The 13,443-nt window shown below is 37.9% G+C and overlaps 2 protein-coding genes across 2 annotated transcripts in view; one reads left to right on the forward strand and one right to left on the reverse strand.

Moving 5' to 3' along the window:
• The window catches only part of zdbf2 (zinc finger, DBF-type containing 2), a gene marked incomplete at its 3' end in the record, with an annotated part of 10,499 nt that extends 10,233 nt beyond the window's left edge, over positions 1–266 (forward strand). Inside the window, exon 6 of the mRNA XM_079583159.1 lies at positions 249–266. Coding sequence (XP_079439285.1) covers positions 249–266 — 18 coding nt within the window. The remainder of the gene's footprint in view (positions 1–248) is intronic.
• Positions 267–10,492: 10,226 nt separating this feature from the next.
• Positions 10,493–13,443, reverse strand: part of mlpha (melanophilin a) — a gene marked incomplete at its 5' end in the record, with an annotated part of 30,028 nt that continues 27,077 nt past the window's right edge. The window contains 3 exons of the mRNA XM_079583158.1: positions 10,493–10,569; positions 12,546–12,594; positions 12,670–12,885. Of these exons, the coding sequence (XP_079439284.1) occupies positions 10,541–10,569; positions 12,546–12,594; positions 12,670–12,885 (294 nt within the window). The 3' untranslated portion in view covers positions 10,493–10,540. The remainder of the gene's footprint in view (positions 10,570–12,545; positions 12,595–12,669; positions 12,886–13,443) is intronic.

The following is a 13,443-nucleotide window of genomic DNA, read 5'->3' on the forward strand; positions in this document are numbered from 1 at the left end:
CCCAAAAAGTCCAATCATTGTAAATCCTTTCAATGGAAACTAGAAGATTTACAAACTGCACTGACGACGAGTCACCTGACAACTCCCAGCATGCACTTCTTTGCAAACATTTGTCTGAAATGTATAAAAAATAGAGGTCTGAGGTTCTGTGGGTCCTGGAGGGAGTTACAATAAACTATTTCCTCTTATATTCACAATGTGAGGGGCATGAGTGTTATGTCCCAGAGGCCCCTCGCTCTTTATACCAGATTATCTGTGAACCATGACTCAAGAAAGCGCCACCTGCAGGGTATAAAAGGCGTCACATCCCCCTAGTGGAGGAGTTGTGTAATTGCATCTATGTCAAGATAGAGATTCTGATGGCTTTTCCCGTTAATTATGGGCCAGTCTGATTGGCCCAACCGGCCCAAAAGTACGTCGGCCCACCGGGAAAGCTCCCGAATCTCCCGATGGCCCGTCCAGCCCTGAGCTCAGGACTGTCTGCATGTAGAGCACCATGTAGAGCACCATGTAGAGCACCATGTAGAGCACCATGTAGAGCACCATGTAGAGCACCATGTAGAGCACCATGTAGAGCACCATGTAGAGCACCTTGTAGAGCACCATGTAGAGCACCATGTAGAGCACCATGTAGAGCACCTTGTAGAGCAGGGGGAGGCAGGTTTGCTCGGTGGAGGGCCGGTTATCTTCATCGTCAAAAGACCAAGGGCCGGATTGAAGCAATTGACTTTCTACATAATGTAGTATGTTTGTACATCATATACGGTGGGAACATTTTCATGTTAAATTAGATCAATTACTTAAAATCGCTTGAATAAAATTGAGTTGGTTTGAACTAATCGAAGATCAGATAAAACACCAATGCCAATGGAACACATAGAAATCCCACTGGAAATCAGACAAATCAACTTTTTCTGAAAAAATGATTTATTTATCACTTGAAATTATACAAAATAATCTGAATTAAGAAAAAACTTCAACAAAACGTGCTTGTTCCATCGGCAAGAATAGGTTTTATCTGCTTTAAGGCCAGACCAAATCTACTCAAACTTTAGACTTAATCTCTTAATTCAAGTAGATTTAAGTCATTTCTTAGTATTCTTAGAGTATTCTTTTAGGATTATGCCTTAAAAGCTGCTCTGCTGAGACATTTCAAGGAATTGACAGTATTTTTAACATTTCTAGAGCACTTTAACAGGCATTTGATCTCTGATTTGAGTCATAATATTTCTCAAAATCATCTCGAGGGCCAGAGTTTGGTGATGGAGGGCCGGTTTTGGCCCCCGGGCCTGACGTTGCCGACCCCTGATGTAGAGCATCATGTAGAGCATCATGTAGAGCACTCACTGTAGTGGAGACAGGAAGGACTCACTGGTGTCGTTTATATGTTTGTGCACGAGCGGATTCAGCAGCTTCACTTCTGTTTCCAGGTGATCCGACGCTACTGCTACGGCCGGGGCGACGACGGGTCCGACAGCGTCCATTTCAGTCTCCCCGTCTCCATGGAAACGCAGACCGAGTGGGACGCGGACGTCGAGGTGAGGCTCGGCGAGTGGGCGGGGCTTATTAAAGAACAGAAAACTCAACTAAAAACTGACAAAAATTCAACCAAAATGTGACAAAAATGTGACAAAAATGTGACAAAAATGTGACAAAAATGTGACAAAAATGTGACAAAAATGTGACAAAAATGTGACAAAAATTCAACAAAAATTCAACAAAAATTCAACAAAAATTCAACAAAAATTCAACAAAAATTCAACAAAAATTCAACAAAAATGTGACAAAAATTCAACAAAAATGTGACAAAAATGTGACAAAAATGTGACAAAAATTAAACAAAAATGTGACAAAAATGTGACAAAAATGCGACAAAAATTCAACAAAAAAGTGACAAAAATTAAACCAAAAAGTGACAAAAAATCTACAAAAATTCAACAAAAATGTGACAAAAATTCAACAAAAATGCGACAAAAATTCAACAAAAAAGTGACAAAAATTAAACCAAAAATGTGACAAAAATGTGACAAAAATGTGGCAAAAATTCAACAAAAATTCGACAAAAATTCGACAAAAATGCGACAAAAATGCGACAAAAATGCGACAAAAATTCAACAAAAATTCAACAAAAATTCAACAAAATGTGAAAAAAATCAACAAAAATTTGACAAAAATTCAACAAAAAATCAACAAAAATTCAACAAAAATGTGATAAAAATGTGACAAAAATGTGAAAAAAATGTGACAAAAATCAACAAAAAATCAACAAAAAATCAACAAAAAATCAACAAAAAATCAACAAAAATTCAACAAAAATTCAACAAAAATTCAACAAAAATTCAACAAAAATTCAACAAAAATGTGACAAAAATTCAACAAAAATGTGACAAAAATTCAACAAAAATGTGACAAAAATGTGACAAAAATTAAACAAAAATTAAACAAAAATTAAACAAAAATTAAACAAAAATTAAACAAAAATTAAACAAAAATGTGACAACATTTTTTTTTTTAAATGCAACAAAAATTCAACAAAAATGTGACAAAAATTCAACAAAAATGTGACAAAAATTCAACAAAAATGCGACAAAAATTCAACAAAAAAGTGACAAAAATGTGACAAAAATGCGACAAAAATTCAACAAAAAAGTGACAAAAATTAAACCAAAAAGTGACAAAAAATCTACAAAAATTCAAAAAAATGTGACAAAAATTCAACAAAAATGCGACAAAAATTCAACAAAAAAGTGACAAAAATTAAACCAAAAATGTGACAAAAATGTGACAAAAATGTGGCAAAAATTCAACAAAAATTCAACAAAAATTCAACAAAAATTCAACAAAATGTGAAAAAAATCAACAAAAATTTGACAAAAATTCAACAAAAAATCAACAAAAATTCAACAAAAATGTGATAAAAATGTGACAAAAATGTGACAAAAATGTGACAAAAATGTGACAAAAATGTGACAAAAATCAACAAAAAATCAACAAAAAATCAACAAAAAATCAACAAAAAATCAACAAAAATTCAACAAAAATTCAACAAAAATTCAACAAAAATTCAACAAAAATGTGACAAAAATTCAACAAAAATGTGACAAAAATTCAACAAAAATGCGACAAAAATTCAACAAAAAAGTGACAAAAATGTGACAAAAATGCGACAAAAATTCAACAAAAAAGTGACAAAAATTAAACCAAAAAGTGACAAAAAATCTACAAAAATTCAAAAAAATGTGACAAAAATTCAACAAAAATGCGACAAAAATTCAACAAAAAAGTGACAAAAATTAAACCAAAAATGTGACAAAAATGTGACAAAAATGTGGCAAAAATTCAACAAAAATTCAACAAAAATTCAACAAAAATTCAACAAAAATTCAACAAAATGTGAAAAAAATCAACAAAAATTTGACAAAAATTCAACAAAAAATCAACAAAAATTCAACAAAAATGTGATAAAAATGTGACAAAAATGTGACAAAAATGTGACAAAAATGTGACAAAAATGTGACAAAAATCAACAAAAAATCAACAAAAAATCAACAAAAAATCAACAAAAATTCAACAAAAATTCAACAAAAATTCAACAAAAATTCAACAAAAATGTGACAAAAATTCAACAAAAATGTGACAAAAATTCAACAAAAATGTGACAAAAATTAAACAAAAATTAAACAAAAATTAAACAAAAATTAAACAAAAATTAAACAAAAATTAAACAAAAATTAAACAAAAATTAAACAAAAATGTGACAACATTTTTTTTTTAAATGCAACAAAAATTCAACAAAAATGTGACAAAAATTCAACAAAAATGCGACAAAAATTCAACAAAAAAGTGACAAAAATGTGACAAAAATCTACAAAAATTCAACAAAAAAGTGACAAAAATTCAACAAAAATGCGACAAAAATTCAACAAAAAAGTGACAAAAATTAAACCAAAAATGTGACAAAAATGTGACAAAAATGTGGCAAAAATTCAACAAAAATTCGACAAAAAATCGACAAAAATGCGACAAAAATGCGACAAAAATGCGACAAAAATTCAACAAAAATTCAACAAAAATTCAACAAAATGTGAAAAAAATTAACAAAAATTTGACAAAAATTCAACAAAAAATCAACAAAAATTCAACAAAAATTCAACAAAAATGTGACAAAAATTCTACAAAAATTGAACAGGTCGACTGAGGCGTGGCTTATTACGAGCAGCAGATGTGGTAGTAGTGAGTTGTGCAGATGTGGTAATAGTGAGTTGTGCAGACGTTGTGGTAATAGTGAGTTGTGCAGACGCTGTGGTAATAGTGAGTTGTGCAGACGTTGTGGTAACAGTGAGTTGTGCAGACGTTGTGGTAACAGTGAGTTGTGCAGACGGACCCGGTCTGCGCAGACGTCCCCCTGGCTGCCGTGGAGACGCTGCTGCAGCTGCAGACGGACGTGGACCAGGACTACACGGAGCAGCTGCAGTGGGTCCTGGAGCCGGAGGGAAGGACCGGGTTCCTGGACCGTCCCATCGAGACGGTGCTGCCCACAAAAATTCAACAAAAATTCAACAAAAATTTAACAAAAATGTGACAAAATGAGACAAAAATTAAACAAAAATTAAACAAAAATTAAACAAAAATTAAACAAAAATGTGACAACATTTTTTTTTTAAATGCAACAAAAATTCAACAAAAATGTGACAAAAATTCAACAAAAATGCGACAAAAATTCAACAAAAAAGTGACAAAAATGTGACAAAAATCTACAAAAATTCAACAAAAAAGTGACAAAAATTCAACAAAAATGCGACAAAAATTCAACAAAAAAGTGACAAAAATTAAACCAAAAATGTGACAAAAATGTGACAAAAATGTGGCAAAAATTCAACAAAAATTCGACAAAAAATCGACAAAAATGCGACAAAAATGCGACAAAAATGCGACAAAAATTCAACAAAAATTCAACAAAAATTCAACAAAATGTGAAAAAAATTAACAAAAATTTGACAAAAATTCAACAAAAAATCAACAAAAATTCAACAAAAATTCAACAAAAATGTGACAAAAATGCGACAAAAATTGAACAGGTCCACTGAGGCGTGGCTTATTACGAGCAGCAGATGTGGTAGTAGTGAGTTGTGCAGATGTGGTAATAGTGAGTTGTGCAGACGTTGTGGTAATAGTGAGTTGTGCAGATGTTGTGGTAATAGTGAGTTGTGCAGATGTTGTGGTAATAGTGAGCTGTGCAGATGTGGTAATATTGAGTTGTGCAGATGTGATGATAGTGAGTTGTGCAGACGCTGTGGTAATAGTGAGTTGTGCAGATGTTGTGGTAACAGTGAGTTGTGCAGATGTTGTGGTAATAGTGAGCTGTGCAGACGCTGTGGTAACAGTGAGTTGTGCAGATGTGGTAATAGTGAGTTGTGCAGACGTTGTGGTAACAGTGAGTTGTGCAGACGGACCCGGTCTGCGCAGACGTCCCCCTGGCTGCCGTGGAGACGCTGCTGCAGCTGCAGACGGACGTGGACCAGGACTACACGGAGCAGCTGCAGTGGGTCCTGGAGCCGGAGGGAAGGACCGGGTTCCTGGACCGTCCCATCGAGACGGTGCTGCCCACGCCTCAGCTCATCCCGCCCTCCTTCAGGGGCAAGTCCTGGACCCAGATCGAGAGGGAGGACGAGGCCCGCGTGGTGAAGCTCGTGCAGCAGTTCAAGACCGGGGTCCGGACCTGCTACTTCGACTCCGAGTCTCTGGCCAGGTCTGTATCAGCCCCCCCGACCCCTGACCTATGACCTAACACACAGGTCAAAGGTCAGATCCTGCGCCGGGTTTAACCTCTTAACTCCCACCTGAACCGAGCACATTTTCTCCAGTTTGGCTTTACCCCAATCAAAAAGCTTCTTGGGAAAAAGCACCAAAACAGCCACAAAAAAATGAGAAGAAAACAAGGATGTAAACGCAACAAAATGTGACAAAAAATCAACAACAAAATCAACAAAAAATCAACTAAAAATTGATAAAAATGTGACGGAAATTCAACAAAAATGAGACAAAAACTCAACAAAAATGTGACAAAAATTCAACAAAATTTTAACAAAAATGTGACAAAATGAGACAAAAATGTGACAGAAATTCAACAAAAATTCTACAAAAATGAGACAAAAATGAGACAAAAAATTCAACTAAAAATTGATAAAAATGTGACAGAAATTCAACAAAAATGAGACAAAAACTCAACAAAAATGTGACAAAAATTCAACAAAAATTTAACAAAAATTTAACAAAAATGTGACAAAAATTCAACAAAAATTCAACAAAAATTTAACAAAAATGTGACAAAATGAGACAAAAATGAGACAAAAATGTGACAAAAATTCAACAAAAATTCAATAAAAATTCAACAAAAATTTAACAAAAATGTGACAAAAATTCAACAAAAATGTGACAAAAATGAACAAAAAAAGAGAAAGAAAAAAAACATACAAAAGGTGACACAACTCAGCAACAACGCGAGGAAAAAGATCAGTTTTGTGGGTCTTAGCTTTCAAATGAGCTGTTACACAGGCCTATATAACAGCCAAAGAGGACAGAATGCATTTGGTTCAGGCGGGTGGTAAGAGGTTAAGCACCGCCCTGTGACTTCCAGCTGTGTCGCTCTGTGAGTCGCTGAGGATAAAAGAAGAGGTTCACTCATGAGTGGTTTATTCTTTTTTTAATACATGAACAAAAAGGAACAGAAGCTAGATAAATCTTCCAACAAAGATTGATCTTTGTAACTAATCACATAATGAAACTTAAATTTAAACCTGGCTTTGTCCAATATTTAGATTTCATCACATTTTTATGAATAAATGTATATTTTCCCCAATAAAAACATAAAACGACTGAACACTTGCCATGCACTAGTGATCTGCAGCAAAAGGTTCAAATCGATATCTCTCAATTATATTTTCCCCTGATTCTCTGAAACCTTCCAGTCTCCAGAAACATCTCAAAGTGGTGTTAAAACTTTAACCCCTTAACTCGCACCTGAACCGAGAGCATTTTCTCCAGTTTGACTTTACCCCAATCCAAAAGCTTCTGGAAAAAGGTGAGAAAAAGCAACAAAACTGAGACGAAAACAATGATGGAAATGTGAGAAAAAAGTGACGAAAACATTGACAAAAAGTGGCAGAAATGTCAAAAAAATGTCACAAGAAATAAAAAAAAAATGGACGAGAAAATTTGATAAATATTCGACAAAAAATTGCAAAAAATGGACAAAAAAAAATTCAAAAAATGTGACAAAAATGTGATAAAAAGTGATAAATCATTGACAAAAAAGTGATGAAAAATTGATGAAAAAGTGGCAAAAATGTCACAAAAATGTCACAAGAAATTGACAAAAAATGGACGAAAAAATGACAAAAATGTGACCAAAAAACTGAAAAAAAAAGAAAAAAAATGTGACTAAAAAATGACCAAAATCTGATAAAAAATGAAAACGAATTAATAAAAAATGTGACAAAAATGTGATAAAAACAAAATTGACGAAAAAATTACAAAAATGTGACAAAAAAGTGACACAAATTGAAGAAAAAGTGGCAAAAATGTTAGAAAAATGTGACAGAAAAATTACAAAAAATTACAAAAAAATGATAAAAAATTGAAGAAAAAAATTACGCAAAAATATGACGAAAAATTGACGAAAAAATGACAAAAATATGATACCAAATAACAAAAACTTACAAAAATGAGTTGAACCAACAAACAAATGATGGAAAACAAATGTGATGACGTGAGGAAAAAGATCCTCTCGGTTCAGGCGGGGGTTAAGAGGTTAAAGAAACATGAACGAGCCCCGATAACAGACTGTCCATCCCCCTTTGTGCCAGCAGAGGGCGCCCTGTGCTGGGTCTGTAACGACTCTGTGTGACAGGTTTGGTTTCCGCGGCTACAAGACGAAGACGACGCCCGATCTGCTGCCGCTGTTCGACCACGAGGAAGAGGAGGAGGTGGAGGAGGAGAAGAGGAGGCGGAGGAGGAGGCCCGGGTTCCGTCTGGCGGCCCGGTGTCAGGTCAGGAGCCGCCATTTTGATCGAGAGACAGGAAGAGGAAAGCGTTACGAGCGACTCCTCTGTGTTTCCTGCAGGTGGTGAAGCTGAGCAGAGCCACTCAGACTGTGTGTGTGTCGCCTCCGACCGTCACGGCGCCCACAGGGGCCCCACTCCCAGAGGCCACACCCACAGAGGCCACACTCCCAGAGGCCACACCCACAGAGGCCACACCCACAGAGGCCCCTCCCCCCGAGCCGCTGGCGTCGGGCGCGTTCCCTGAGAAGTACAGCTCGGTGCTGACTCCGCTGCAGCGCCAGACTTCGGTTTTGTACTTGCTCTGCCCGTTTCCGAGCCACGCCCCCTCGGGGGCCCCGCGGCGCCGGCGCCGGCCCGCTCGGGCGCTGAGGTCGAAGGTCACGTACAGACGCCAGCCGCTGACGCCGCTCGCCGTCAAGCCGTTCTCAGTCAAAGCGTTCTCGGTCAAACCTCGCTGTGTCCGGCAGCTTTTCAGGAACCTCTGCCCCGAGACCAACACAGGCCCCGCCCCCAAGGCCACGCCCGCTCCCGCCCCCAGGAGGGAGGGGCTACGCAGCCGCAGGTCGCCCCGCACATGACCCCACACATGACCCCACACATGACAAACCGAAATATTCAAATCTGCAGAGAAAATGACTTACTTACATAACTTTCTCTACGACGGAGCTGAAGTTTGATCTTTGCTCCTTTTAAAGTTTTTATTCTTTGTACATGAGATGTTTTTACTACGACCTGTTTGCTCGTTGTCCTGTCTGAGTTCTTCGAGCTGATGGAACTTCACAGAGACTCACTCAGAGTAAATGTTTTGGGGATGAGGAGGGAGAACACTGGTTATAGTTATAGTCAAAATATTACATTTTCTTTACAGTAAACGTCTAAAAGTAATGTAGAGACAGGATTAAAGATGAATAATGAGTTGGAGGCGTGAGGCTCAGATGAAAACCTTCACACTGTGGTTCATGTGTTTTAACTCTGTCCAAACTCTCTGTCCGATGTTTATTCTCTGACGTTTTGAGTTTTATCCTGAAGTGACTCCATCACGTCCGTGTCGCTCCCTGGTCTTTCCCGCGATTATTCACTCACAAATACAGGTTTGGTATCCACGTGTAGCACGGAAGGATGTTGTAAATGGTCTCAATTTATAAAGCACTTTTCCACCTACATTAGTCTGACACTCAAAGCACTTTACAGTTTAGATCCAGTCACTCAGTGCACACACACTGGAGGCCAGGAGGGGGCAGTGTCTGGCCCAACGACCAGGCCCACCTTAACCCCTTACCCCCCACCTGAACCGAGCACATGTTCTCCAGTTTGGCTTTACCCCAATCCAAAAGCTTCTGGAAAAAAAGGTGTGAAAATAGCAACAAAACTGAGACGAAAACAATGATGGAAATGTGACAAAAAAATGACAAAAAATTGATGAAAAAATGACAAAAAAGTTACAAAAATGAGTTGAACACCCAAAGAAAAAAAAGATGGAAAAAAAATCTGACGTGAGGAAAAAGCTCCTCTTGTTTCAGGCGGGAGTTAAGAGGTTAAATATTGGGATTCCTTATGGGCCACTTAGCACTTTAATATTGTAAAGTGGTTTGAGGTCACTGGGTCAAATGTCCTTATTGCTATTGAAGAAAAATGACGCATTGTTTAGAATAGCCTGAGTGAGATAATCACAAGTTATTTTCATGGATTCCAGAGAAAATGTTACTTTAGAATAACTTACTCAATTCTCGGACTGTAAACCCTGTGGTCGGTGATGGTAAAGTTTGCGACTCCTTTAATGTACCCATAGCCCCCCCCCCATGATTTTCAAATATTTTTCTTTTTGTAATTGTAATAATAATTTTCCATATATTACGTTTTTACTACATGTTTGAGTTTCAGAATATGATATGACTCTTACCTGCAGCAGAGTCTGAAGTTCTGTCTAAAGCAGAAGCTCCATGACTTCCTTCTTCAGAGCAATGAGGCCTCAGACTTTTTACTGCAAACAAAGAGCTCACTGTGTTTAGCCTCATGTTACTGTCACTCATGTCTGACCTAAAGTCTCACTCTGAAGAAACTCAGCTCACATTTACACTGAGGAGGTTGGAAGAGCGCCCCCTGGTGTCACCTTGTGTCCAAATGCCCGGAACATGACAGCGAAGGCAACACAATTAAACCCAAAGAAATTGTTTCTTATTCCTCAGTTTCAGATGTTTGTTTTGTTCAGTGTTTCCATCATTTATACTTTCAATAAAAAGGAATAAATTTCACCACAAAGAATCGTTTCTGCGTTTTATTGTTTTGAATCTTTGACATTAAAACATCGACTGAGGCCCCAGAATAAAGTTTATTTCCTAACTGTGGCAGAGGCAGTAAAGGTGAGGCTTTTAGAACATTATCTGTGTTATTAGCAGGAGTTTAGCTTTAGCATTAGCTTTAGCATTAGCTTTAGCTTTAACTCTGGAGTTCTTCTTGACGTGGGATGAAGGTCGTCCTCAGTAAACGCCCTTCCACTGAGATCCCTCTGGAAAAGACAAACACAGGTCAAACTCACACAGCTGCGCAGCAAAGGGGAGCAGGAGGAAAAGGTTTGTTTCAGGAGCTGCTTTGGTCGGACTAAACTCGCTTTAACCTCCAGTTCAGCTTTACCCGAACCTGGAAGCTTCTCGACTGCAGCTCGGAGCCGATAGGCCAGAGCGACGCCGCATTTGAAAGCTAAGGCCTGCTGTGTCATTTACGTCTCGTTTCTGACGCTCTTTTCGAGACGTTTTTAGATTTGGGTAAAGTCAGACTGGAGAAAGCGCTGGGTGAAGGCGGAGGGTCAGAGGTCAACTACAGGAGCCTGAAATGAGACTGAGGTTTTAGACAGACTGAAAGGCAGTCGTGACTATTTTCATCATTTTCAGAAGACGAAGCTGGAGACGCGTCAGGCTCAGATTATGTGGCAGCCGAGGTCAGGGGTGTAGCACAGGGACCGAGGGGCCCCATGTGGGTAGGGGGCCCTCTGGTGGACAGGAGCTGGTTAGAGTCTGGAAGAGTCTTTTAAGAAACTGGTTCCACCACCAGAGCCTCAGTTAGGGGGACTGTAGACGGTGGAGCTTCTCCTTTAGAGGCGACACTGTGGAGCCTCCCCACTGCACTGAAACTGCAGACTAATGTTAACTCTGAACTCCCGCCTGAACTGAGAGGATCTTTTTCCTCACGTCATCACATTTTTTTCCATCATTTTTTTGTTGGGTATTCAACTCATTTATGTAACTTTTCTGTCATTTTTTGTCAAATTTTTTCATTTTTTGGTCATTTTTTTTTTATCAAGTTTTTGGGGTTAAGCCAAACTGGAGAAAATGGGTCATTTTATTTGCTGGATTTTTGTCTTTTTTTTTGCTGGATTTTTGCCTATTTTTTGCTGGATTTTAGTCTTTTTTTTTGCTGGATTTTTGTCATTTTTTCGCTGGATTTTTGTCTTTTTTTGCTGGATTTTTGTCTTTTTTTTGCTGGATTTTTGTCATTTTTTGCTGGATTTTTGTCTTTTTTTTGCTGGATTTTTTCCCATTTTTTTGCTGGATTTTTGTCATTTTTTCGCTGGATTTTTGTCTTTTTTTGCTGGATTTTTGTCTTTTTTTTGCTGGATTTTTGTCATTTTTTGCTGGATTTTTGTCATTTTTTTTGCTGGATTTTTTCCCATTTTTTAGCTGGATTTTTGTCTTTTTTTTGCTGGATTTTTATCATTTTTTAGCTGGATTTTTGTCTTTTTTTAGCTGGATTTTTGTCTTTTTTTGCTGGATTTTTGTCTTTTTTTGCTGGATTTTTATCTTTTTTTTGCTGGATTTTTGTCTTTTTTTTGCTGGATTTTTGTCTTTTTTTGCTGGATTTTTGTCATTTTTTTTTACTGGATTTTTGTCATTTTTTTTACTGGATTTTTGTCATTTTTTTTACTGGATTTTTGTCATTTTTTTACTGGATTTTTGTCACTTTTTTGCAGATTTTTTGTCACTTTTTTGCTGGATTTTTGTCATTTTTTTACTGGATTTTTGTCATTTTTTTTGCTGGATTTTTGTCATTTTTTTACTGGATTTTTGTCATTTTTTTACTGGATTTTTGTCATTTTTTTTGCAGATTTTTTGTCACTTTTTTGCAGATTTTTTGTCACTTTTTTGCTGGATTTTTGTCATTTTTTTACTGGATTTTTGTCATTTTTTTTGCTGGATTTTTGTCATTTTTTTGCTGGATTTTTGTCTTTTTTTTTGCTGGATTTTTGTCACTTTTGTCAATTTACATCCTCATTTTCTTCTCGTTTTTTTGTGGCTATTTTGAAGAAGCTTTTAGATTTGGAGAATTTGAAGAACAGGAGAAAACATGTTCAGGTGGCAGTTTATTATTTAACCTCTTAACCCCCGCCTTCACCGACTGCACGTTCTCCAGTTTGGCTTTAAAACAAGAGTCTTTACAGGAGATTAAAACCACATGAAATGAAACAAGTGGAGGTGTGGACGTCCTTACTGGTGGAGGTGAAGTCCTGGCTGCTCTTCTTCCTCTGAGACCCCGAGGCCTGAAGAACAGAGACAGAATCAGACTTCATGACCTTTGACCCCTTCACAGCTTGAACCCCCGCTGTGTCCCTCACCTTCTTCTTGGAGCCGCCGCCCAGAGCCGCCAGCTTGGTCTCGATGTCGGACACCTCGCTCTCGGCGCTCTGCACCCGCGCCGCCGTCAGGGCCACCACGTCCTCCAGGTCCGACAGGTCCGAGTCCGTGGTCCCCCCGAAGCGGTTCTTGGCGCTCTGCTCCAGACGCCGCAGTTTGCTCTCCAGGTCGAAGGACTGGCCGGCCGTCACGTAGACCTGATGTTCAAACAATGACGTCACTTTCAACTTAAACGAGTTGTGTCTTTATCCAGACGAGTGGAAACCAAAGACACACACCCTTGTTCTTGTGCTTACGACAGTGTGAGGACCAGTGTGAGGTTTAACCAACAGAGTGAGGACATTTCGGGTGCTCCTCACTTATTTAAGGGACTGTTTGAGGGTCAAGATGTGGCTTTAGGGTTAAGGTTCGGGTCTGGGTAATACATTATGTCTATGAGTGTCCTCACTAATGTATTCAGACCAGAAAAGTCCTTTGCTCCGCTTGTTTGTTCTGGATCAGAAGCGTTTGGTGCAGTTCGTGTTCAGACTGTACTTTTTTTTGCAAGAGAACTATACTTTGTAAACACGTGTGTGACGATCGAGGCTCCCATTGGACGGCAAGGACCACAACAAATGAAATAAAAATGAAAATTTGACGCTTACTGTGATAAGCGTCAAATTTTGATGACAAAAAATCCAGCAAAAAAGTGACAAAAATCCAGCAAAAAAATGACAAAAATCCAGCAAAAAAATGATAAAAATTCAGCAAAAAAG

The sequence above is a fragment of the Gobius niger genome (assembly GCF_951799975.1).
Source record: "Gobius niger genome assembly, contig: SCAFFOLD_116, whole genome shotgun sequence".
In the NCBI taxonomy this organism is placed as follows: Eukaryota; Metazoa; Chordata; class Actinopteri; order Gobiiformes; family Gobiidae; genus Gobius; species Gobius niger.